At 49.8% G+C, this 25,908-nt stretch overlaps 1 protein-coding gene across 6 annotated transcripts in view; it reads left to right on the top strand.

Moving 5' to 3' along the window:
* The window catches only part of MYH14 (myosin heavy chain 14), a 91,111-nt gene that overhangs the window by 18,239 nt on the left and 46,964 nt on the right, over positions 1 to 25,908 (top strand). For 4 of the 6 annotated variants that reach the window (XM_067718936.1, XM_067718932.1, XM_067718933.1 and 1 more), the window contains 10 exons: positions 1,193 to 1,291; positions 2,248 to 2,388; positions 12,661 to 12,756; positions 15,029 to 15,147; positions 16,356 to 16,508; positions 16,718 to 16,891; positions 17,201 to 17,374; positions 19,401 to 19,515; positions 21,290 to 21,388; positions 22,857 to 23,044. In XM_067718936.1, coding sequence (XP_067575037.1) covers positions 1,193 to 1,291; positions 2,248 to 2,388; positions 12,661 to 12,756; positions 15,029 to 15,147; positions 16,356 to 16,508; positions 16,718 to 16,891; positions 17,201 to 17,374; positions 19,401 to 19,515; positions 21,290 to 21,388; positions 22,857 to 23,044 — 1,358 coding nt within the window. The remainder of the gene's footprint in view (positions 1 to 1,192; positions 1,292 to 2,247; positions 2,389 to 12,660; positions 12,757 to 15,028; positions 15,148 to 16,355; positions 16,509 to 16,717; positions 16,892 to 17,200; positions 17,375 to 19,400; positions 19,516 to 21,289; positions 21,389 to 22,856; positions 23,045 to 25,908) is intronic. The other 2 variants (XM_067718938.1, XM_067718937.1) reach the window with 1 other exon arrangement.

Here is a 25,908-nt window from a genome sequence, read left to right as displayed (position 1 = left end):
TCCTTGGGCTCAAGGCCTCATGTCCCCTGCCGCCACCAGCTTCTGATCCCCACAGTTCCTGCGGCCCGTCACCCCTCTGCATCACGGTTCCTGCTCACACAACTTCTTAGAGCTCACGGCTCTCCCTGCCCCATCCATCCTGCCATCCCAGGCCTCCACGGACCCCGGAGTCTTCTCTGCCTGCTTCCAAACGCTAACTTTCTCCCATCTACACTCCCCATCCAGTTGGGGCTGCCCCCACCAGGCACGGCTCTCCTTCCTGGCTGTCTCTGCCTCGGGGCCAATGACCAGCCTGTGGTCATTGGTGTTCGCGGGGCAGGTGCCACCCCCGGGGTCAAACAGTTGGATCCCGGGCTTGGCCTGACCCCTCACACCAGCATCAGCATGTCCAACATTTCTTGAGGGTTTACTGCGTGCCTAGCAGTGTCTTGAGAACTCTCCATATGTTAACTCAGTTCCTCGTCTCTGTAACCCTGTGAGGCAGATGCTGTTATCCCATTTCACAGACGAGGAAAACGAGGCTCGGGGCTGTCATCACCCAGGGTCTCACAGGTCGTGCATGCTCCCTTCAGCCCACCTTGCCCTGTGGGACCTCCTCCCGTGGGTCCTCCCTGTCTCACCCAAGCAGGTTAGCGCCCCAGGGTGTTGGGTCAGTGGTTTGCAGTCCACCTTGGGCGAGGCTCCCCAAGGCAGGTCCTGCATTATGACAGTTGTGCACAATATGTGCTCGGAGGTCCCTGAGTGAAGGACACAGACGGCCACACCAATTGTCAGATGTTTTATTTTCCTTTAAGGCGTCTCACCAATTTTCAGTGTGTAAACGTGCCATGTGGCTTTCCCAGAGGGAGAAGCTGAGAGCCCCAGTAGTCATACGGGGAAACTGAGGCTGAGAGGGTCATGACAGCAGGAGGTATTCTTATCCTTGGTAACGAAAAACCAGGCACAGCTCCAGTGTTTGACACGTAATAACTCATTTACCCCGACAGCACCTCATAGACTCATGGACGGGTGTTATTATCGGGCCCCTTGCACAGATGAGGAAACTAAGACTTGAGGCTTAAGTGACACATGTCCAAAGCCACTGGTCCAGTTAGCGACCAGGTCGCCGGCCGGGGCTATGAGTGACTCCACTGTTCCACGGGATAGCAGGGGGTTCCCCTCCATGGAGCACCTTAACTCACCCCCCGCCCAGACCTGCTGGAGAAGTCGAGGGCCATCCGCCAGGCCAAGGACGAATGCAGCTTCCACATCTTCTACCAGCTGCTGGGAGGCGCCGGGGAGCAGCTCAAGGGTTAGTGTCCAGTGGCTCCCCACCCCTCCCCGGGGTCTGGGTGGTAGCCGCGTGTGGACCCCCTGGGGCGGAGGACATGGGAGGCACTAACCTTTGTCAAGCACCTGCTTTGTGTCAGGCTCCTGCTGGGTGGTGGATTCTCTCGCCTCCCGGATCCCACCGCCCCTGGTTTCTGCCGCCTCTCGACTCCTGCCACCCCCAGACTCTGCTGCCCTCTGGTTCCCGCTGTCTCCCGGGTCTTGCTCATGCCAGCTACGTGGCCACGTGTCTCCTGCCCACACTCACTTCTCTCCTGAAACTCCGGGGCTCTGCTTACTCCAGCGGGTGCTGTAACAACTCCAGCTTTGCCATCTCGTGGTTCCCGAAGATCGTGGTTTGCGTGGCTTGTAGGCTCCTGCTGCCTCATGGCTCCTGCCTGAGACTCCTTCTGTCTCCTGCTCTGCGCTCCTCCAGCCCTCTGGCTGTGGAAACGCCCCAAGGCTGTCTCGTCTACAGTGGCCCCGCTGCCCTGTGGCTCCCTGTCATTCTGGCTTCTTCCACCCCGTAGCTTGGGCCGCCTCCTGGCCCCTCCGCACCCAGCCTCCTGCTTACGGTGGCTTCCGAACCCTGTGCCATCGACCCCTCCTGTCCCATGGCTTCTGCTAACTCAGGCACCCGCAGCCCTGTTGCTTCTGCCAGTGGGCGGCTCCTGCCTTCTCTGGGCAACTCTGCGACTTGAGGATCATTATGGAAGGAGGGAAGAGGAAAGGTCTAATATGTGCTAAGTACCCACTTCACGCCTGGCCCTTCCCACCAAACCCTTGAAGAATGGATCCCCACTCGTTTGACAGAGGAGGAGACCGAGGTTCCTAGTGGGGAAGTGATGCTCTTCCTGGGGTGGCTATTGAGGAAGCCGGGACTTGAGTCTGACTCTACAGCTCATTCTTGACCTTGGCCTCCCCCCGTTATTCCTACAGCCGACCTCCTCCTCGAGCCGTTCTCCCACTACCGCTTCCTGACCAACGGGCCATCATCCTCTCCGGGCCAGGAGCGTGAGCTCTTCCAGGAGACACTGGAGTCCCTGCGGGTCCTGGGATTCACCCACGAGGAAATCACCTGTGAGTGAGCCATGAGCCCAGAGCCCCCCATGAAGGATGGGGGTGGACACCTGGCCATTCATTGCTTGGTTTGAAAACTAAAACAGGGAACGGAGGAAGGAGGAAGCTTTAAGTAGGGGATCGGGAAGGACACACTGAGATGGTGATGTTTGCGCAAAGGCCTGGAGAGCCGAAGGTGTGAGCATTGGTGCTATCTGCGAAGAGCGGTCTAGGCAGGGGGAAACAGCGTGTGCAAAAGCCCTGAGGCAGGAAAGGTGTGGCATGTTTGAGGAATTGAAACTTCTCGAATGGATTCAATTAGTGGGTGACCCAGGGGAGTGGGGAGATGGAGCCACAGAGGCAGGTGGGGTCTCAAATGCCAGCCTGAGGGGCTGGGATTTGTCCTGAGGGCACTGGGGAGCCATGGGTGGGCTGGGAGCCGTGGAGGAGCAGCTCTGGGCCGTGTGGAGGATGGACTGGAGGGCAGGAGGAGGCTGAAGCGAGGGTGCAGGGAAGACCCTGCCCCTGGCCCAGGGTCTTCCTTGGTTGGTCTGGGCTCGGGGGCACTGGGGTGAAATACTCAGCTCATTATCCGTGTTCTGCTGCTTTGCCCCCCACCTTTCTCACCAAACAGTACATTTTGACAGTAGTTCCGTTGCAGTACTGTATTCGTTTGCCAGGGCTGCCATCACAAAGCACCATAAACCGAGTGCCTTAAACAAGTGAAATTGATCATGTCCCAGTTCTGGAGGCCAGAAGTCCGAGATCGAGGTGTTGGTGGGGTTGGTCGGTCCTGGGAGAATCTGTTGCCTTCCCCTCCCCTAACTTCTGGTGGTTTCCTTGTTAGAAACGTCAGCTGACCTCCGCCTTCAGCTTCATGCGGTGCGCGCGCCTCCCTGCCCAAGCATCTTTATGCAAATCTCCCCTTTTATGGGACACCCGCCATTTTGGATTAGGGGCCACCGCACTCCCATGTGATCTCATCTTAACTTAAATAATTACAGCTGCAACGACCCAATACCCAAGTCAGGTCACATTCTGAGAGGTCCCAGGCATTAGGATTTTAATGTATTTTTGGAGGGAGTAGGGGGACACGATTCAACCCATTATGCGCACATAGAGGGGGAAATCTCAGTCTTTTCTCCGGCTACCTGGCGTTTCATTGTCTGGATGAATTGTGATTCCTTTCACCAGTCCCGTGGAGACCTTGATTTCCAGTTCTGAGCGGGTCCGGTGCTGAGTCTCATTCTCCTCTGGTCTCTGGGGCTGCGGAAGGCCTCGGGAGCCACTGTGGGCTCCAGGGCCAATGGGGAGGGCTGGAGACCCAGTGCCAGGTTGGCTGTCCACCCAGGCAGCAAACAGGCCAGCGTCCTCAGGCATATTGACACAGGGTCCCAGGCCTCCCTGCTAGATTTCCCAACCACGGGTTGCGTAACTGCCCTGCTCCTCCCTGGGCAACTGACAAACAAATTCAGATGGAGGCCACAGTGGGGGCCTGAGCCCCTCAGGTACCGCCTGCCCTCCTGACACAGGTCACCTCAAGTAACCCTCCTGCCGTGTGGTGGGCGCGGGTAGCAGCTCCAATTTTTCCAGTCCCGAAACAAAAATTTTGCAGCACCGTCGGCATGTAGTGACATAATCTGAATATGATCAAAGGTCATCGTGTGAAAACCGAGTCGCCCTGGGCCCCTCTGAGCCCAGTTTTCCACTGTTAAGTTTCCTGCATCTCCTGCCAGAAATATTTCAGACATGTAAGAAAAGACACACATTATTCTCCAGCCCCAGGGCTGATGTTCTTCTGTAATGTTGATCAAAATGTTACCGAATTTCTGGGACTTCCCTGGTGGTCCAGTGGCTAAGACTCTGCACTTCCACTGCAGGGGGCGTGGGTTCTATCCCTGGTGGGAGAACTGAGATCCTGCGTGCTGCCCGCCCACCCCCCCCCCCCAAAAAAATGTTACTGTATTTCTCTCCTGATTTAAAAGTTCCTGCACAGTGGTTGATCCAGATGGGCCCCACCTCCCTGACCTTCCTCCCAGTATCCGCTCAGAGGCACCAAGTAACAATGAAAACACCTGGCATATCAGGCCTGGGTCCTGGGCAGCACTGGGGTAGAACGTTCAGCTCATCGCCCCCCGTGCTAGCGTGGGCTTTGTCCCCTACTTTTCCCACCAAACAGCGTGTTTGGCAGTCATTCTGGTTTTGTAGGTATAGGTGAATTTCAGGGTTTTTTGTGGTTGCAGAAGGTTTCACTGTTTAGATGAACTGTGATTCTTGTAACCCGTCTGTCCCTTGCAGACACACCCTTCGGGTGACTGCCTCCTATTGCTGTTGGAATCAAAAAGTGCCCAGGAATATCCTTATAAGTAGATCTTTGTGCTTGTGGGCGAACAGAACTGCAGGATCAGTTCTTAAGCCACAAAATACTGAGTCCAAGGAGAGGTGCAGTTTTTGGTTTTATCCAGCTTTCACGGAAATCTAACAGCCTTATTGAGATATCATTCACATACCAAAACATTTACCTATTCAAATTATATGTCAGGGAATTCCCTGGCGGTCCAGGGGCTAGGACTCCGCACTTTCACTGCCGAGGGCCCAGGTTCGATCCCTGGTTAGGGAACTAGGATCCCGCAGGCCCTGTGGCGTGGCCAAATACAAGCCAGTGGCTTTTAGTACCTTCAGAGCTGTGCAGCCATCCCCACAGCCAATTTTAGAACATCTTCAGTGACCCAAGAAGATAACTTGTTCCCCTTTGCGGTCGTCTGCTGGTTTTCCAATGCCAGCCCCTGGCAACCACAGATCTGCTTCCTGTGTCTATGGATTTGCTTATCCGGGACCTGTCATATAGATGGAATTATACAATATATCATCCTCTGTGGCTGGCTTTCTTCCCTCGGCATGATGGTTTGAAGTTTCATCCATGTGGTCGTATGTATCCGTGCTTCCTTCCTTTTTACTGCTGAATAATTTTGCTTTTTACCTTTTTCTTACGGAACCTTTCAAACAGGTATGCAAGTAGAGAGCAGAGGGTCGTGAACCCCCCACCCCTCCCCCAGGAACCTGGCACCAGATCCAGCGGTGCTCTAACCCCCAGCCCCTTTCCCTTCCCCTAACCCCACTCTGTTTTTTTAAATTGTACTGAATCGACCTCGCCGCCGTCCAGAAGGTGGCGCTAGTTTCCAGTTTCTCCCACCCTGTGTCTGGAGCACCTGTTCCCCCGACGTGGTTGTCAGCAACCACTGTTGTCAGCTTTTTTGCTTTTGCTGGTGTGGCAGGTGGATGGGGTCTCATAACAGTGTGATTTTGTGTCTCACTTCCAAGGAGTGGAGCCAGCCGGTCACCTTTTTTCTAGACTCTCCTTTGGAAGAAAGAGGAGACAGAGATGGGGAGTTCCCTGGCGGTCCAGTGGTTAGGACTCGTAGGTTAGGGATGGCCCTGGGTTCGATCCCTGGTCGGGAAACTAAGCTCCCACAAGCCTCATGGCATGGCCAAAAAGAAAGAAGGACACAGAGGTCCAGGGAGGTGGGGTGTCTGCCCTATAGGACTCACTGCCTTTGATGAGGTGGTGGTAGAACCCGGGTCTGACTCCAAAGCCAGCCCGTGATCCGTTTCCAGAGAGGCAGGTGGGCGCCTCTGGGTCGCCCACGGGAAGCCCAGGGCAGAGAGCGTTCGGGGCCAGTGGAAGCAGGACCTCCACGCCCCTCCTCACTTCCCATCCACGTTGGCGCCGTCGATGCCACCAGGGAGGTGGAACAGGGAGCCTAGCACGCAGGGAGGTGAGCTCCTGTCACGTGAGGCCGTCGTAGCCTCGCCAGCCCCGCGCCTCCGCCCGTGCAGGTTGGGGCTTGCTTACTGCCGGCGGGGTTGAAGTCAGCAGCCAGAGCTGACTGCCAACCCCTCAGGCGTCAGGTTCGCCGGGTGCTTGGAACCCACGCAGGTTCCGAAGCCAACCGTAAAAGGCCACCGGGGGAACTCGAGTCTGGGTCAGGTCTGAGCTGATGTTAAGGATGAATAATCATCCGGTTTGTTAGGGGTGATGATGCCTTTGTGAGTCTATCAGGAGATGTGCTCATTTATTTATCTTTTGAGGGGTACCTCGCTTGCCCTGCCGCAAAACCTCCCAGCGTTTCTGGGACCCTGGGCTGTTCCCGACACCCCAGCCCCCTGACCCCCCCGCCCAGCCCCTCCCACTGCCCAGCAGGGGAAACCTAGGCCCAGGAGGCCACTGGCTTGCCCCAGGTCACGCCTCAGTCATGTACCCCCGACTAGTTAACTCTTGGCCATTTGTTCACTCGTATATCGATTCATTCAACACATGATGGAGTCTGCGGGCCAGACCCCTGCAGACGCTGGGAGAAATGAACTGTGACCAAGACAGAGCAAGCCCCTGCCCCCTGGAGTGCTGAGACCCCCGGGAGCATCAAATCACACAAGTGGATTAAAGTTGATCCCCTGGAAGAGTGGTGGCTGGAAGGTGCATGGAGTAGTGACTGTGGGTCGGGGGGTGGGTGTGGGGTCTCGGAAGGGGCGGGGCAGCCCCTGGAAGAGGCGGCGCTTGGCTGAGCCCCGACGGTCAGGCAGGAATTAAGCAGGTGTAGGTGGTTCTGGACCGCCTCTGGGGAGGGAACTCCCAGGGCAAAAGCCTGGGGGCAAGAGAGAGTGTCAGGTGTTGGCGGGGATTAAAGAGGTTGGCCTGGCTGGTTGGAGTAACTGAGGGGACCCGAGGCTGGAGCAGGTGGGAGGATTGGGGACAGGGTGCCGAAGACCTTGATAAGGGATAAGATTGAATCCCAAAAGTAGTGGGGACTGTGGAAGGAATTCTTCCCCCCAAAGCGGCAAGCTGAAGTTCATTCGTGAACACATTTATGGAGTGCTTACTGTATACAGAGGATACACTTAGAAGGTGAATAAGGAACAGATACTTTCCACAAGGAGTTACGATCCTGATGGAGATCGAAAGGAAAAATTCAGATTTGTTGCACACCCCAGCGTGCCCCGAAAACTATACCAAAACCTTTTTTCCCTGGGGGACTAGAATTCATGGACCGTAAAATTCGCCATTGTCAAGTATACAGTTCAGTATTTGTAACATATTCACAAGGTGGTGTGACTCATCACTGCAATTTCACTGTCTAATTCCAGAAACTGAGTCTTTTCTCAGCAGTGATCTTTTTCTTGACTACATTTCAAGGGGTATGAAATTCAAAAAGAGCTAAAAGTCTATGATCATTCCAGTGTCCCGGGCTCCCAGGAGGCCACCTCTGTTAGCTGTTTCTTGTGTGTCCTTCAGAGTAAGGCTTCTTGAAGCTGTCAGGCCAGTGACCAACACCCCCCCCCCTTCTGCTTTCAGGGATCTTTTTAACCTCTTTTTTTAAAAAAAAAAATACTTATTTGGCTGTGCTGGGTCTTAGTTGCGGCACGCGAGATCTTTGTTGCAGCATGTGAGATCCTTTTAGTTGTGGCATGCAGGATCTTTTAGTTGTGGCATGGGGAGTCTTTAGTTGCGGCATGCAAACCTTTAGTTGCAGCATGTGGGATCTAGTTCCCTGACCAGGGATCGAACCTGCGCCCCCTGCATTGGGAGCGCGAGTCTCAACCACTGGACCACCAGGGAAGCCCCCTAACCTCTTTATTTTGAATAATTTCAGATTTACAGAAAAGTTTTAGAGTACACAGAATCGCCGCATACCTTCTCCCAGAGTCCTCAAACATTACCATCTTGCCACATCTGCTTTATCCTTGTCTGTCTTTCTGATTACTTGTTCTGAGCTGTTCGAGAGTGGGGGTGTAGCCCAGGGATCCCGTCACCCTTCGTATTTCCGATGACCACTGTCACAAGTGACCACAAACCTAGTGGCTTATAACAACACACATTTATTCCCTCACGGTTCTGGAGGTCAGAAGTCAAAAATCAGTCTTACTCGTTAAAGTCAAGGTGTCAGCAGAGCAGGTCCCTTCTGGAGGCTCTGGGAAGAATTCGTTTTCTTGCCTTTTTCAGCTTTCAGAGGCCACCCGTATGCCTTAGCTCATGGCCCTTTTCTGCGTCTTCAAAATGCATCACTCTAGGGACTCCCCTGGTGGTCCAGTGGTTAGGACTCTGCGCTTTCATGCCAGGGCCTGGGTGCGATCCCTGGTTGGGGAACTAAGATCCCGAAAGGTACGCGGCGCGGCCAAAAAAATTGAAAAAAAACCCAAAATGCATCACTCTAACCTCTGCTCATGTGGCCTTCCCCCTCTGCCTCCCTCTTATAAGAACGCTTATGATTACGTTTCGGACCCACCTGGATAATGCAAGATTAATCTCCCGTTTTAAGATCCTGAATTTCATCACATCGGTAAAGTCTATTTTTCCCTGCAAGGTAACATTCACAGGATTCAGACCGTGGACATTTTGCGGAGAGGGGGCATTACTCATCTTATCGCCCCCCCCGCCGAATCTGTCTGTGCTTATTTCCTAAGAACATTCTCTGACACAAACACAGTACAGAATCATCATTAGGAAGTTAACATTGGCACTGTTAGTACTGTTATCTAATCCACAGACCTTATGCCAACTGTCCCAATAATGTCCTTTATAGCAAAAAAAATTTTTTTTAAGTTAAACACACACACACACACACACACACACACACACACACACACACTTCCCCAGTCCAGGATCACACACGTTGCATCTAGTCGTCACACTTTACTCTCCATCCATCTGGAACTGGTCCTGAGTCTTTATCGTTCGTGACCTTGACACTTGGGGAGATTACAGACCAGTTGTTTTGTCAACGTGCGTGTGTTTCCTCGTGATTAGATTCGGGTTACGCATTTTTGGCATGGGTCTCCCAGAAGGGCTCCCCCCTCCACCTTCCGGCACTCCCTTTTCCTAAGTAAACTTTGTACAGAAGCTTATGTAGCACAGACACCGGCAAATGAGCGCGGTGCCAAAGCGCCCAGCTCAGGGGAATTTCTGCAGGTGACGCCCCATATCACCCGCACCTCGAAGCCCCCTCAAGCCCCTTCCCCTCGCCGCAACCCCCATCACCACTGTGTTGGCATCTAACAACATGGAGTTGTTTCGCCCGCTCTTGAATTTGGAACACACAGACCCGTACAGTCCGTGCACTTTTGAACCTGGCTGCTTCCCTGCAATCCTGTGAGTGTGCCATCTGTCCGAGTTCAGTGAGTGGCCAGAAGGGGGCTTCTGAGGGGCTGGCCCACTGGTGTGTTCGTTTTGTAAGATCTCACTGAGCGGCATGGAGGTGCTCTGTGTGCTTTTCTGTGTGTGCTCTACGTTCGTACAAACGTCCGAATTTTATGCTGAAAGAGGGACGGAAAGGGCTGCACGGCCGTTAAGAATACAGACCCCAGGGCCAGACCGCCGGGTGTGTCTCAGCCATGCCGCTTATGAGCTGGGTGATCCTGGGTAAGTTGATTACCCGAATGTGCCTCGGTTTCCCTGTCTGTCAAATGGGCGTTTTACTGTTTCCCATCGCAAGATGCTATTGCAGGATTTGGCTCAGTGAGTTGTTCCGAAGGTGACATGAGGTCATTTGTGAGTGTTTGGAACAGGACCTGGCACGGAGTAAGTGAAAATAGATCAGTGTCCTTTTCAATCCGTAAATCGTGAAGACTGTTCTAGGAGGAACGTGGATGAGGTAGCTGGGTGTTGGCGCTGGTCTGAAGCATCACCTCGAAAGCAGCAGGCAGGAGCCCAGCCTGATGTAGGCGTGTTATATGGTCCACTCCAAGCCGCGGGCAGCTTCGCGGGTGGAGACGAGGAGGCTTTGACGCGATGACCAAATCTTGATAAGTTCTGAACAAAACCAAGACCAGCCTTCCCTCGGATTCCTCAGTGACTATCCTCCTAGAAAATGCACTGTGTATTAAAACCAAACACAAAACACTTTTGTGTGTATACATAAAACTGCTGGGGTTAGTCTCAGAGCATTCCAAACCATGATTTCACAGACGTGAATGTCCACTGGGACGTTTCGCAATCAAACGGAATGTGGGCAACTGTTTGTGATACAGAAGGGCAACGCCTCTGGTTCCCACCTGCCCAGTCTCTGTGGCATCCAGAAACATTGCCAGGGTGGCCCCCATCCCTATGCTAACCAACCCCTGCACGTTCCCGAGACGTCCTCTAGGGGGCAGCATTGCCCACTCACGGCGAGATTTCTAGCCGCTTTGCGCAGACGTGCAAATATTAATACAATCGATCTTCTTTTACGATGTCCGAGTTGGAGAATTCACCTACACACGACATTTATTCGTAACCCCCAAACCAGATATCCTGGTGCTTTTGTGGTCATTGCTGTCATGCATAGAGGAGTGAAAGTTTTGAGTTGCCCAGTGTGCACCCAACTGAAGTCTCACGGGGTGACATTCAGCCTTCTTGTTCCAGCCCATACTGTAAACCACTGTCCTTTCTACAGTCTGTTGAGTGCCATGCTTTTCACTTTTGGGGTGCTTTTTGGTTGGTGATTTCACTGTCTGAAATGTCCCCCTAAATGTAGTGCTTAATGCTGTCTGGTGTCCCTAAGAGCAGGAAGGCTGTGATGTGCTTTACAGAGAAAATACGTGTGTGAGAAGAGCTTCCTTCAGACTCCAGTTGTAGCGAATGTTGGTTGTGAGTTCAATGTGAATCAATGCTGTATATCAGATAAGATGTCTTTAAAAAAATTTTATTGAAGTATAGTTGATTTACAATGTTGTGTTAATTTCTGCTGTATACCAAAGTGACTGGGTTATATACGTGTGTGTGTGTGTGTGTGGGTATTCTTTTTCATATTCCTTTCCATTATGGTTTATCACAGGATATTGAAGAGTGTTCCCTGTGCTATACAGTAGGACCTTGTTGTTTATCCATCCTATATACACTAGTTTGCATCTGCTAATCCCAAACTCCCACTCCTTCCCTCCCCTACCCCCCACCCCTTGGCAACCACAAGTCTGTTCTCCGTGTCTGTGAGTCTGTTTCAATTTCATTGATATGCTCATTTGTGTCGTATTTTAGATTCCACATATAAGTGATATCATATGATATTTGTCTTTCTCTTTCTGACCTACTTCACTTACTATGATAATCTCTAGGTCCATCCATGTTGCTGCAAATGGCATTATTTCATTCTTTTTTATGGCTGAGTAGTATTCCATTGTATATATGTACCACATTTTCTTTATCCAGTTATCTGTCAATGGACATTTAGGTTGCTTCCATGTCTTGGCTTTTGTAAATAGTGCTGCTGTGAACACAGGGGTGCTTGTATCTTTTCAAGTTAGAATTTTGTCTGGGTATATGCCCAGGAGTGGGATTGCTGCAATTCTATTTTTAGTTTTTTGAGGAACCTCTATACTGTTTTAGATAGTGATGCACCAGTTTACATTCCCATCAGATAAGGTGCCTTTAAACAGAAATACACATAAACCAAGGTGATGCATTGATCAGTTGATGAAAATGTGACCAGAGGCTCCCAGGAACCAAACCTGTATTCCCCCATAGGAACGTTTGTTCACATTCGATAATTCAGTGTTTCAGGTGACGCTATAGAACATAATTACCAAGAATAAGGAAAATTGACTGACCTTGACATTTTCTGCCTTTTTTTTTTGCATAGATAGTGGTTGCCATATATACCATTCTGCACCTCGAATTTTTTACTCGATATTTTAGAAATCTTTCCATATTGCTAAAGATCTTCCTCATTCATTTCTCTAAATCCTTTTAAATCTTCTATGCATTGCTCTATAAAATGGACATGAGCAGACACCAAATGACGATAAAGCAAACTTTGAATATAAAATACAGAATTCAGGGACTTCCCTGGAGGTCCAGTGGTTATAACTCCGCTCTTCCACTGCAGCGGACGCGGGTTCAATCCCTGGTCAGGGAACTGAGATCTCTCGTGCCACGCAGTGTGGCCAAAAAATAAAATAAAATACAGAATTCATTTATCCGTTCATGTATTTAAGACCTGCTTGGTGTCAGGTGGTGGTATAATTTGACGTAAGGTTTTTAAGCTAGATTTCTTTTTTTTATTATCTTATTTTTTAATTGAAGTGTAGTTAATGTACAATGTTGTGTTAGTTTCAGGTGTACAGCAAAGTGATTCAGTTATACATACATATACATATATCTATTCTTTTTCTGATTCTTTTGCATTATAGGTTATTAGAAGATATTGAGTATAGTTCCCTGTGCTATACAGTAGGTCCTTGTTTAAGCTAGATTTCTAAGGGGCTAGTTTAGACCACATGTCAGGACCCTGAGCCTCGCTGATCTGTGTCTCTGCTGCCCCTTAGCCATGCTGCGGATGGTCTCGGCCGTTCTCCAGTTTGGCAACATCGTCCTGAAGAGAGAACGGAACACCGATCAAGCCTCCATGCCTGACAACACAGGTACCACCACATGGCCTGCTACCCACCTACGTACAGAGCATCCTCCCTTCCCAGACAGACCCACCTCCCATCCAGGACCACCCTGATTTCCTGCCCTTTGCTGAATCTTTACCAAAATAACACCATCCACTCTTTTCTTGATTATAAAAAGTGTGAGCTCTGCTGAAAATTTGAACAACACCAGTGTGCCAAGGTGGAAGGGGGCGCGGACAGCAGGATCCTCTATCATCCCAGCCCCTCCCAGAAAACCAGCATTAGCACTGGCCATATCTCCTCCTGGCCTCTGCGCTCTGCGTATATATACTTCTGGGGTTTTTTTGCCTTTCAGCAGAAGTATAGTTGATATTCCTTTTTTTATCAAAATGGAAATAGCTTTGCTTCTTTATTATTATAAAATAATACAATCTGAATGGGGAAGAAAATATGGCAAGACAGGGAAGTATAAAGGCAGGGAAATTACCCATAATTACTGCTAACACTCTTGGGGGCATTTCTCTCCGGGCTTTGTTCTACGTCTGTATCAATGTGGAAATAATTATCACAGAAATGGAATCTCGCTTTACACCGCCTTCCCCTCGAGATGGGAAGAGCTTTCTGTCCTGATTATGACACCCTATGGGCTGTTTTCAAAAGCTGTGCAACACAGAACATATGAAGGAAGGGGCATCTCTCACGATGTCACTGATCTGAGCTGTCCCTGTGACATCTGGGGGCCAGGTTCACACACGCAGCAGGTGTGCCATACATACTCATTCGTTTGATTTTCAAAATTGGGGTCAGACCTTATAAACTGTTTTGAAACCTGCTTCCCCCCCACCCCCTTAATGCAATGGGGGTAACTTTTCAAGGTTATTAACTAGAACTCTACTGGGGTTGCTTCACCTGGGCTCTGTGAGGAGAACTGTGTGTCAGTATAATTAATCTCCTTTGGAATCCCTTGTATTTCCTTTCCTGCCTTTGCAAACATTAATTGGAGAAGCAGCCCCCAGGCTCCACCGGCTGGCAAAGTACACACCAAGGGCTTAGAACCCTGTTAAGTCACCCTGTTACTGGCAGCATAGTACTCCATGCTGTTTTTTCAGTTTTTAAATATTCCCATATAATGCAAAATCACTGTAGAAGAATTAGAAATTGCAATTGCATCAGAGGGAGGGGGGGAGAGAGAGAGAGAGAGAGAGATTGATTTAAATCCTCATCACCTCTCAGAAATAACCACTGTTGACATTTTAATGTGTCTCTTCCTCAGTGTTTTTCTCTTTTGCTGGAGCTGAGTATTTGTAGTAACTATCTTCCTGTGACGCAAGTGATAGAGGCTCAAAAACACTTCTTAATGATCATTTTAATTCAGAGACGAAAGAAGAAATACACCTGCCCACACAGCCCTTCCTCCATCTTCTGCCAAAACAGCTATTAACATTTTGGCAATTTTTTATTCCTACAAAAATAGGGAAGAGCAGTGAATTTTTAAAGATTTCTTTTAGGTTTGGCCACCTCACTGAACTCTTATTCCAAGAGTTTTCCCCCAGCATTTTATTGAGACATTTTCCAACATATAGAAAAGTTCAAAAAATTTTATACCGAACACCCAGATCCACCACCAAGATTCTACCACTGACACTTTACTACGCTCGCTTTATCGAATATCTTTGCATCCTCTGTTCATCCGTCTCCTTTTCTGGCGCGTTTCAAAATCTCAGATATTGGTACAGACCCTTCAGCCTGTATATCATTTACTGGCATCCAATATTTGTTTACAGTTCTTTCATGGACTGGAAGTGAAACACACAAATCATGAAATGTACATGTCTTAAGTGTACCGTGTAATAATTTATAATGATTATTTATTTAGTAAATAATATTTATAATGCTTATATTATTAATTATAATGTTATAAATAATTATTATTTATAATAATAATATTTAGTGACTGCAGAACATTTGTTCAAATGGATGCACCCTGACTCTCTAACCAATCCCTAGCTGTTGGACATTCAGGTTGCTTCCTGGTTTTCCCCATTGTAAACAGTGCTGTGACAGACATCCTCCTAGTCCAGCTTTTGCCCACATCCAGAATTATTTTTGCCAACTTAGGGTTCCAGGAGGAGAATTATTGGGCTGGAGAATGCACACACCTTTAGGACCCGTAATGCCTCTAGCGGGGAAAGGCTGGTGTTCCACCAACGGTGGGGGGTGGCACCCTCTCCCCCCTCCCCCCCTCTGCACTGTCCCCACCTCCCAGTGCTGATCGCATCTTGGTGCCTCTCGCCCTCAGCTGCGCAGAAGCTCTGCCGCCTCCTGGGCCTGGGGGTGACAGATTTCTCCCGCGCCCTGCTCACCCCCCGCATCAAAGTTGGCCGGGACTACGTGCAGAAAGCACAGACCAAGGAACAGGTGGGCAAGGCTGGCGGCAGGTGGGCGCAGGGAGGGCCCTGGATTTTTAAGCAGCTTATGCCAGTTTTTTCTCGCTCACTCAACAAACTTTTGCTGAGTGTCTGTTCAGTTACCGACTCTGGTCTAGGTGCTAGAATAAAGGCAGTCATGGAAACAAAGACCACGCCTTCAGGGAGCTCAGGCTGTAGTAGGGAATCAGATAATAAAGGAAGAAACGGGTGCTTTCTTCAAAGGAGGGGATTGAGGTGCTCGGGAAAGTCTTCTCGGAAGAGGTGACATTTGAGTTGAGACTTGGATGGTTCAAGACAAAGGGAATATAGCATGTGTAAAGGCCCTGGGGCTGGAACAAGCTTGGCAAGTTGGGAACATTAAGGAGATCAGTGAGACTAGACAGTGGGGGAGAGGGTGGTAGAAGCTGGAGTCAGAGAGGTTGGAAGGGGACAGATCACATGAGGTCTTAGGAGCCACAATAAGGAGGTGAGTTTTATGCAGAGTGCAGCAGGAGGCCAGTGAGGATTTAAGCCAGGGAATAACTTTATAAAGATTCCCTTGTCTACTGTGTGGAGAATTGGGTCCAGGGTGACCCAGTGGAAGCAATGAGACACAAGGAGGCCACTGTCACAGTGCCGGCAAGCGATGAGAGCAGCACAGATAAGCGTGGTGGCAGTGAGGGTGGGGAGAGGTGAACACAGACTAGATGTTTTCAGAATTCCAGTTTTGGGGCAGAGGCCTCTGCCTGACCCCAGGCTGGGCTCTCGAGGTGCTAGGACAGAGGAGGCACAGTGACGGTTATGAGCTTGGGGATCACACTGACCTGGGTTCTGCTGTCAGTCAAGGTACTATTGATAGGATCCATTTTACAGATGAAGACACTGAGGCACAGAGAGGTTTATTCACATGCCTGAGGTCACACAGCCTCTAAGTAGCAGAGCTAGGATTCCAATCTAGATGTTGGTCTCCAGCCTGTTCTGCCGTGGAAATTGGTTCAAGGGTTGGGTGGAATATTCATGAACTAATGTGCCCCCAAGCACTTCACACAGTGCCCGACGCACAGTAGGGCGTCACTAATGATCTGCTGTTGTTAATGTCACTGCTCTTGACGAACCATGATGGGGCTCCGTCCACACCCAGTGTCTCCCTGCCGGCAGGGCGGGGTCGGGAGGCACTAATGTGCAGGCTGGGCCCTCACTGTGTGCCCTGACCTGCAGGCTGACTTTGCGCTGGAGGCCCTGGCCAAGGCCACCTACGAGCGCCTCTTCCGCTGGCTGGTCCTGCGCCTCAACCGAGCCCTGGACCGTAGCCCCCGCCAAGGCGCCTCCTTCCTGGGCATCCTGGACATCGCCGGCTTTGAGATCTTCCAGGTCTGCGCTTTGTGCCTGGCTGGGGGCTGGGAGGGCTCCATCACGGTGGCCCTGTCCCCCTCTCTCTGGGTCCCTGTCCCCCTCTCTCTGGGTCCCTGTCCTCCCCTCCCTGGGTCTCTGCTCCCCTTTCTATGGGTCCCTGTTCCCCCCGGGTTCCTGCCCCCTCCGGGTCCCTGTCCCCCGCTTTCATGTGTCCCTCCCCCCCGCAGCTGAACTCCTTCGAGCAACTCTGCATCAACTACACCAACGAGAAGCTGCAGCAGCTCTTCAACCACACGATGTTTGTCCTGGAGCAGGAAGAATACCAGCGCGAGGGCATCCCCTGGACCTTCCTCGACTTCGGCCTCGACCTGCAGCCCTGCATCGACCTCATCGAGCGGCCGGTGAGCCCACGGCTGCTCTACCCTCCACGTGACCTTGGTCCAGCTCCTCACCCCACCGGCCTCAGGCCTCTCCATCGGTTAAATGGGGAAAACGGCATAGATCCTTGTGGCTGCTGGATGATTAGAACCCAGAACATGCCTGCCACAGGGCGTGGCTCGAATCAAAGGGCTAATCGATGGCTATAACGGTTGTTCTCGTGTTTGCTCGTAGGTCCCAAGTGGCACAAGAACTAAAAATTAGCAGCAACCTAAGTGTCCAGTATTTGGGGATCTGACTTAACTCTTCTGCCCTCCTCTGTTAATGGTCAGGCCAACCCCCCTGGGCTCCTCGCTCTGCTGGATGAGGAGTGCTGGTTCCCAAAGGCCACAGACAAGTCCTTTGTGGAGAAGGTGGCCCAAGAGCAGGGTGGTCACCCCAAATTCCAGCGGCCAAGGACTCTGCGGGATCAGGCCGACTTCAGCGTCCTGCATTATGCGGGCAAGGTAGGGAGCAGGGGCCAGCCTTGGGGGCTGTGGGTGGGAGTGAGGATGAAGGGAGGGTGCAGAGGGAAAGCAGGGGCCACCTGGTGTCCACTGGGACAAGTCACAGCCAGGCCAGGGGTAGGAAAGCCCTTGGAGGAGTGAGGACTCTGTCTGATGAAGTCAGCAAAGGCTTCCTCAAGGAGGGGATATTTGCAGTGGGTTTTGAGAGATGGATAGGAGTTCACCAGGTGGAGAATTAGGTGCATTTTATTCACTCATTTGGCCAACATATGCCTTTTGTGGGCTCAGCCCTGTGCTGAGCAAAGCTGGGAACCCACGTCAGATATGATTCTGTCCTCACAAAGTTCCTTATCTGGGAGGGAGACGAAGACAGACCATCGGGATATAAGGCCGATAAGTGCTTTAATGGGGCCAGCTAGGGATAGTGTCAAAGTCCAGAGGAGCAATCCCAGGGAAGGTCTCACAGAGGAGAGTGATGCTTGATCTGAACTCTAAATCAAGGGTCAGCAAACATTTCCTGTGAATAGTTTCAGTTCTGTGGGCCAGTCTCTGGCACAACTACTCAATTCTGCCATGAGAGCACAAAAGAAGCCACAAGTTCACGCATAAATGAAGGCCATATTCCAATAAAACTTTATTTATTTTATTATTTTTTAAATTATCTATTTATTTATTTATATTTATTTATTTATTTTTGGCTGCATTGGGTCTTTGTTGCTGCACGCAGGCTTTCTCTAGTTGCGGCAAGCGGGGTCTGCTTTTCGTTGTGGTGCGCGGGCTTCTCATTGCAATGGCCTCTCTTGTTGCAGAGCACAGGCTAAGCACACAGGCATCATGGCGTGCGGGCTCAGTAGTTGTGGCTCGCAGGCTCAGTAGTTGTGGCACACGGGCTTAGTTGCTCCGCGGCATGTGGGATCTTCCCGGACCAGGACTCAAACCCGTGTCCCCTGCATTGGCTGGCAAAGTCTTAACCACTGCGCCGCCAGGGGAGTCCTATTTATTTATTTTTGGCTGTGTCGGGTCTCAGTTGCCACACCCTGTGCGGCCTCTTTGTTGTGGCGGGCGGGCTTACTTGGCCCGTGACACGTGGGATCCCGGTTCCCCAGCCAGGGATTGAACCTGCGTCCCCTGCATTGGAAGGCGGATTCTTAATCACTGGACCACCAGGAAGGCCCCTAAAACTTTATTTATAAAAGGAGGGGGATTTGGCCGGGAGGCCATTGTTTGCCAATCCCTGGTCTAAATGATGAGTAGGGGCCTCCCTGGTGGTCCAGTGGGTTAGACTCCGCGCTCCCAATGCAGGGGGCCTGGGTTTGATCCCCGCTCAGGGAACTAGACCCTGCATGCCACAACTAAGACCTGGTGCAGCCAAATAAATAAATATTTGAAAAAATAATAATAAAATAAATGATGAGTAACCCGTAGCCAGAAAAGAATGGGTGGAGGGAACGGCATACACAAAGGCTGAGGGGTAGGAGACCCATGTGTTCTGTTCTAGAACTCAGTTGTTTTCCAGACATTTGCTAAGATTTCCTGTGTGCCCAGTCCTCTGCTGGTTGTGAGTCAGACTCAGGCCCCGGCCTCTGGAAGCCACCATCTGGTGGGGGGGAACGCATGCAGGGAATCGTGGTGGTCAAGACTGTGATTCCATGGAAGGGAGCTGGCCACGTGAAAATCCACGGAGAGGGAATCACAGGTGGCGGGAACGGCAGGGGTCAAAATTCTGAGGTGGAAATGAGCTTGCACATTTGAGGACCAGAGTGGCTAAATGAATAAGGAAAGAAGTGTTGGTGGATGAGGTCCCAGAGGTGGGCAGGGTCCTCTTAAGGGAAATACAGAAAGGGAGAGGGACCATGCTGCGGGTGGGTGCAGTTCAGGATATGGGCACAAGGTGTCCACCAGTGCTCTCTCCTGAGTGGTGAGCCCCAGAGCTGGGAATCTCGGAGCTTCTGGGAGGCTCCCTGGGAAATCAGCAGTGCTGGTGAACCCACCATCCCGCCACCCTCCTGTGCCCAATTTCATTCAGGTTGACTACAAGGCCAATGAGTGGCTGATGAAAAACATGGACCCTCTGAATGACAGTGTCGCAGCCTTGCTTCACCAGAGCACAGACCGGCTAACGGCAGAGATCTGGAAAGACGGTAAGGACCAGCTTCCGCAGGCCCTGTCCCTGGAGCTCTGTGCATCCCTTCTCCCAACTCACAGTGTGAACACTTTTGTTCCAGACCTGAGTTGTCAGCTCAGAGGCAGAACTGGTGCCAGTAGGCCAGACAGCCTTACAGTAGTGATTCCAATTAGTGATTATTGATTGATATCTCAAACCAGCATCACACTCAATGATAAAACACTCCTCCTTAATCAGAAAAAGACAAGGATGCCCACTGTCAACACTGCTGTGAAACACTGTTTGGGCGATAATAGTTTATGCAATCAGACCAGAAAAAGAAATAAGTATATGAATTTTCAAAAGGAAGCAATGAAGTTATTAATTGTAGATGGCATGTGATCCCTAAAAAAAAAAAAAAACAAGAGATTCGACTGAAAAAGAATTAATAACAACAAGAGAACTCGGAAGGGCAGTATTTACAGGTTAGTCAACTTTTAGGCTTTGCTTTCATTGATCTCTCCCAAAGTTCCCTTCAGGGATTCAGGGAAGAAAAAAAAGAGCAAAAACCCAGGTATAGTTTTGGAGTTTTCCTGCTCCAACAAGGCCCGTGTGAGTTTGGCCATCCGTCTTTTCAGACTGACACTTTCAGACCAGCAAGCCCTGTCCATCCTTGCCCTCCATCCTTAGAGGAGGTTTGAGAGATGATTTTATAAAACGGACAGAACCAGTATCTTGGTTTCCTGATTCTGGGTTTCCAGAACCTGTCAGTTTGCCTTAATCTTTTATTGAAGTGAAAAGCATAGTAGTAGCAGCGCCAGCCCATGCAATTGGACAAGAGAACAAAATAAGCAAGATGAGTCATTCCCAAAACAAACTCACAGAGCAAAAGGGCATAGCACACCTTGATATGGTGAGCTGATTTTAGACAGGGAAATTTGATGTTAGTATCTCATATAGTTTATACAAGAGGGATTGAAAAGCATCGTTTGATGTTCAGTAACAGAGCCAGATTCTGCCGAGAATCATCTCCTTCAGACTGAAAATCTTCCCCGTCAACTTCTTTAAAATTTGTGCCATGTTCACGGGCACATGATGTTCCCCCTAATACTTCACATGCTCCACCCTGTATATGCTCGGCTCTCAAAGTGTTCCAAGAGAGAAAGTAGAAGTGGCAAAGCCTCTTGAGTCCTAGACTGGAACCCCACACAGTATTATTTCCTCCACAGTTCTTCTGAACAAAGCAAGTCACAAGGCCAGCCCAGATTCAAGGAGCTGCAAGTCACAGAGAGGGGTGGGGGATTGGGGCCATTTCTGCATCAATCTCTACTACAGCTGCCCTGAGCCCAGAGTTGGCTTTGCTTTTGGGCATCCTGACAGCCCAGAGTTGGGTACCCAACATCCTGGAAGCCCAGGGGAAAAGGCAAATGAGACAAACTCTCTTCAACAAGCTGGGTGGGAGCCTTGAGTTAGTCCTTGAGCTTCCTGGTGGCCAGGGCAAAAGGGGATACCTAATAAAACAGATACAGACTCAACCTATAGGGAGAGAAGTTTTTTCCCCCCGGGTATTAAATTCGAAGGGGGCATTTGCCCTTTCAACCAACGTTGATGCCCTCATAAAGCTGAACAGGACAGTCTCCCTGGCTTTAAAAGTTTATGGCCAGGATCAGGTTCCTCCTCCTGCTTTGCTCTGTGCTGTTGACTAATAACCCTTTCTTCTTTTTTCTTCCTGCCTCTTCTCATGCTGCTCCCTTTGCACCTGCCATCCCATCTCCCTGCCTCTCCCCCCGTCTGTCCTCACCCCCACCCAGAGCACGGGGGCTTGCAGCAGTTCTCTTTCCTGGGCTCCTTCCCACCGTCGCCCCCAGGATCTTCAGGGAGGCGCGGCTCTGCCATTTCTCCGTCAGGGGGTGGGTGTTGCTGTGCACCAACGGGTGAGATTTGCCAGACGAGGAGGGTGGGCCCTTTGGACTGGGAACCTGGTTTTGAACGTCTATCCCCTTTCCTTACCATACAGAGATCTTTCCCTCTTCTTTCCTGTCCCCACCCCCTGTTGGCTCCCTTAGCAGTTTCCAGACTCTTTGTAGCAGCACAAGGCCTTCTTCTAACTAAACCGCATGTAAAAGTGCAAACAACTGTGATAGTATCAGCTGGCACTAATTGAGCCCGTCCTGTGTGCTGTGCACTGTGCAAAGCCCTTTCACCATTATTAACACATGGAATCCTCTGAACCACCTAATCAGGCAGCTGTTAGTACTGTTACCCCTGTTATACGGTTGAGGACATGGAAGCACAGAGAGGTTAAGTCACCTGCCTGTGGTCACACAGCCAGTAAGGGACAGAGCTGGGATTTGAACCCAGAGCCTCTGCTCTTACCTGTGCTATAAGAACTTAATAAATGATAATTATCCTTTTGATAATAACTAGGAGCATGGCGGTAGGAGGGAGACTTGAACCTGGGGAGGAAAAATGCCATATCTGAGCCCCCACTGTGTGCCAAGCACTGCCCTCAGAGCGAGTTATCTAGTTGACCGTGATAACCCTCGTGATTGGGGGTTGCAGGCCATCAGCTTCTGCCCCAGCTGCAGGTTCTTGAGAAACTGGGAAGGATTCAGTACATAGAATTTGAGACAAAGGAGTGCATATTTCTCACTAGTTGAAGTGACAGCATCAAATGACAATAGGGAAAAAAAATTATCATGAAATCAGGCCTTTCTGGGAAAATGGTGACTATGGAGGCAGTTTGCCTTATTTTATTTTATGTTTTTTCATTTCTTTTTATTTATGTATTTTTAATTTTTTGCCTTATTTTAAACATTGCCTTATTTCAAATATCGTAATAAAGCCAGACTTCATTACATTGTTAATGTGACACTGTTTCAAGTTCCTGAAAATGCAGCTGTAGTTATCGCCCTTTTCCCTCTCTGTGCCTCAGTTTCCTCATCCATAAAATGGGAATGATTTTTATAGGCTTATAAATAAGCTGATGTATGTCAAGTGCTTTGAGCAGTGCCTGGCAGAGAATAAGTGCTAAGGAAGCATTTTCTATCTTCATCATCATCATTTGCTGATAAGGAAAATGGAAAAGAAGGGTCAGAGACCAGGGTTCAAGAAGATTCATACTGCCTGGGTTCAGATCCTGGGTCTTCAGATCCTAAGCTGTGTGGCCTTGGGCACAGTCTTCCATCTTTCTGAGCCTCAGTTTGCTGGTCAGTCCAATGGGCTGATAACACCTACCTTACTAGGCTGTGAGAGGTGTTTCATATGTAAAGTGCCAGGTCCTATAAATAATAAGATCGTTGACCTTTGGCCAACCCAGCCTCATAAAACTGACCTTTGACTTTACTCTCTCTCTACATCTGTTTCCTCCTCCCACAGTGGAGGGCATCGTGGGGCTGGAGCAGGTGAACAGCCTTGGGGATGGCCCGCCTGGTGGCCGCCCACGCCGGGGCATGTTCCGGACGGTGGGACAGCTCTACAAGGAGTCCCTGAGCCGCCTCATGGCCACACTCAGCAACACCAACCCCAGCTTCGTCCGCTGTATCATCCCCAACCACGAGAAGAGGGTGAGTGACCCAGCCCAGGGAGGGATGGCAACTCTGGCAGTGGGTAAAGTCCCAGTCGCTGGATGTGGCTGGAACCATGTCTGGCCCCAGGCTCACTTCTGACTGGCTGTGTGACCTCGAGCAAGTTGTTTTCCCTCCCAGGCTCAATGCCCTGTTAGGAAAATTCATTCATTCATAGGACTTAAGTTTTACTGAGCACCTACTAAGTGCCAGGTAGTGGGAATACAGTGAAGTCAGGGAGGGCTCCCTGGAGAAGGTGAGGTCTGAGCTTGGAAGGATAAGTGGCATTCTAAGCAGAGAACAGCTTGTGCAGAAGCCCAGTGGTTGGTTGGAGCATGAAAGGTACAAGGGATGGAAAAAAGACCGTTGGAGCTGGGAGTGTCATGTAAGTGTGGGGTGACCATGCCTGGCCTCCTAGGCCACCAATAAGTTTTCTTGTTGGGAAAATCAGAGAATAGGCCCTGTAGAGAAGGGTCAGCATAGAAGGTGAAACTAGGTGCCTGGGGCTTATACTGTCCTCAGAAAGCAGGAGCTGAGGTTATTGAGTAGGTGGATCTGTGTTTCTCATAGCTGTAAATACCATATTTTATCAAATCTAAGACACATGTATTGTGACATTTTAGCATCTCTGAAGTTGGGATGTGGCTTACAATCAAAGGCCTGTCAGAGTTTAATCGACAAGAGCTTTTCTTTCTTGGTGGTATAGAAGATAACAGTGTGTTTTACAATTGATAGTGGCTTTTATTTGATGAAATACGGCATACATGGACTCAGCCACTTCTCCAAAGAGCCTTAGTGGAGAAGGGTGCTTACAGTCTAAGATCTGGGTGCTCCATGGTATCAAGGTGTCACTCCCAGGACCTCTCAGTAAATAGAGCTATGTACGTACACAGTAGTGTACATGCATGCATACACATATGTATATACGTGTACACACATATGTGTACATACACGTAAACATCTATGTTTATTTCTATGACTATCTTTATATATCGAAAACTACGAGTTCCCACCAGTATGTCAAGTTCCAGTCCAACATCTCTTTTTAGCAACAGTGAGATCCTGTAATATAGCACACATTTACTAGTTTTCTCAGTCCCCTTTTACGTAATCAGTCTCCTGACCTTGCTGGGCACCTCCCCACTCAAGCCTGCCAAATGTCTTGTTGAAGGGTGGAATGGAGGAAGGAAGGAGGAAAGGAAGGAAGGAAGGAAGGAAGGAAGGAAGGAAGGAGGGAGGGAGGGAGGGAAAAAACCAAAATGTTACTGTGAGACCATCCTATATATTATTTCCAATTTCCAGCTACTTTCAGCCATTTCCTTGGGGCTCTTTTGAGAGAGCCACTAAGATGGCTTAAGCAAAAGTGAGAATGTATCAGGAATTCCCCGGCGGTCCAGTGGTTAGGACTCCACGCTTTCACTGCCGAGGGCCCGGGTTCCATCCCTGGTTGAGGAACTAAGATACCACAAGCCACAGGGCACTGCCAAAAAAAAAAAAAAAAGTGAGAATGTATAGATTCACATAATTGAAGATTCCATGATTAGGTTCAGGCACAGTTGGATCCAGGTGCTCAAACGGTGACGTCAGGAATCTTTTTCCTCTGCTTGGCTCTGCTTTTCTATGTGTTGCCTCCTCTCCGATGAATCTCTGTCTCCATTCTCAGGGTGGCACGGCAGCCACCAATGGCTCCAGACTTTCATTCTTTCAGTTCAGCAACCCTAAAGGAAAGAGAGAGCCTCTGGCAGCATGGATGTAGCAGCAGTCCCAGGGCTGGCTTTCACTGGCCTAGGATGGCTCTTGTGCCCACCCTTGAACCAGCCTGATTGACCTGGCCTGAGTCACATGACCATGTCTGGAGCCAGGATGAGGTCAGTCCTAGCCACTCATGGACTGACAGCATAGGGGGAGGAATAGCGCCCTCCCTCCCACAGAATGGAAGTGTTATTACCAAGGAATAGGGAACATATATAATAATAAATAAACAGAAACTCCCTTTTTGCTGGGACATAAACATTCTGAGGGCAGGGGCTTTTATCGCCTTTTTTACTGCTGAGTCCCCAGTGCCTAGAACACATTGTGTGGCAGACAGTGAGTATTAATAAACATTTGATGGATGAATAAGTACATATATGCTTAGATAGCCCTTGAAAAAGATACAGAATGGTGGTTCTCATTTTTTAACCCTCGTCCCTACCAGATATTTATATTCTGCACTAGCCTGGGGCCAGGGCTTTTTTTTTTTTTTTTTTTGGTTTTGTTTGTTGTTTGTTTTTGCTTTTTTAAGCATGTGAGGGGACTCCAGTGTGTAGTCTGGGTTGAGAACAACTGATCTAGGAGGCTCCATAAAAACCTGGGTATTGTGTTGACCACTCTGGGGGGCTGGGCAAGGCAAGAGTTGTTTTTCAGAATGTGTAATTTGAATTTTTTTGTAGTGTTTAGATTTTTACCATTTGTGTATTACTTTGGGGGGAAAAAAAAGCAGGTAAGAGAAAGAAAAGGCAATGAAAGCTAACTACCAAAAATAATGATGTCCGTGCTTTGTTCACACATCGCCTTCCTAGACTGTCCTATGCAAATTCAGCACTCTCCGTCCTCCCTCCCCTCTGCTCTTTGCCCCTCAGCACTTAGTACTCATTTACTCCTGACGTTTGTGATGTCTTGACCTCATTTATTGTCGACCTCTCCCAGTGGACAGTGAGCTCCCTGGGGCAGGCATTTCTGCCTGGCATGTAGTAGGTGCTCAGTAAATGATAGGTTGAACCAGATGAAATTGCCAACCATTTTTGACCTGCCCAAACTGCCATCCACCTGAGTTCCCCTGACGGCTGCCATCCAGTGAGTGGCGCCCCCGTGTGGCAGCCACT

Source organism: Pseudorca crassidens, chromosome 20, assembly GCF_039906515.1.
Source record: "Pseudorca crassidens isolate mPseCra1 chromosome 20, mPseCra1.hap1, whole genome shotgun sequence".
NCBI lineage: Eukaryota > Metazoa > Chordata > Mammalia > Artiodactyla > Delphinidae > Pseudorca > Pseudorca crassidens.
The sequence above is the reverse complement of the archived record's forward strand: the minus strand, read 5'-3'. Positions and strand labels throughout refer to the sequence as shown.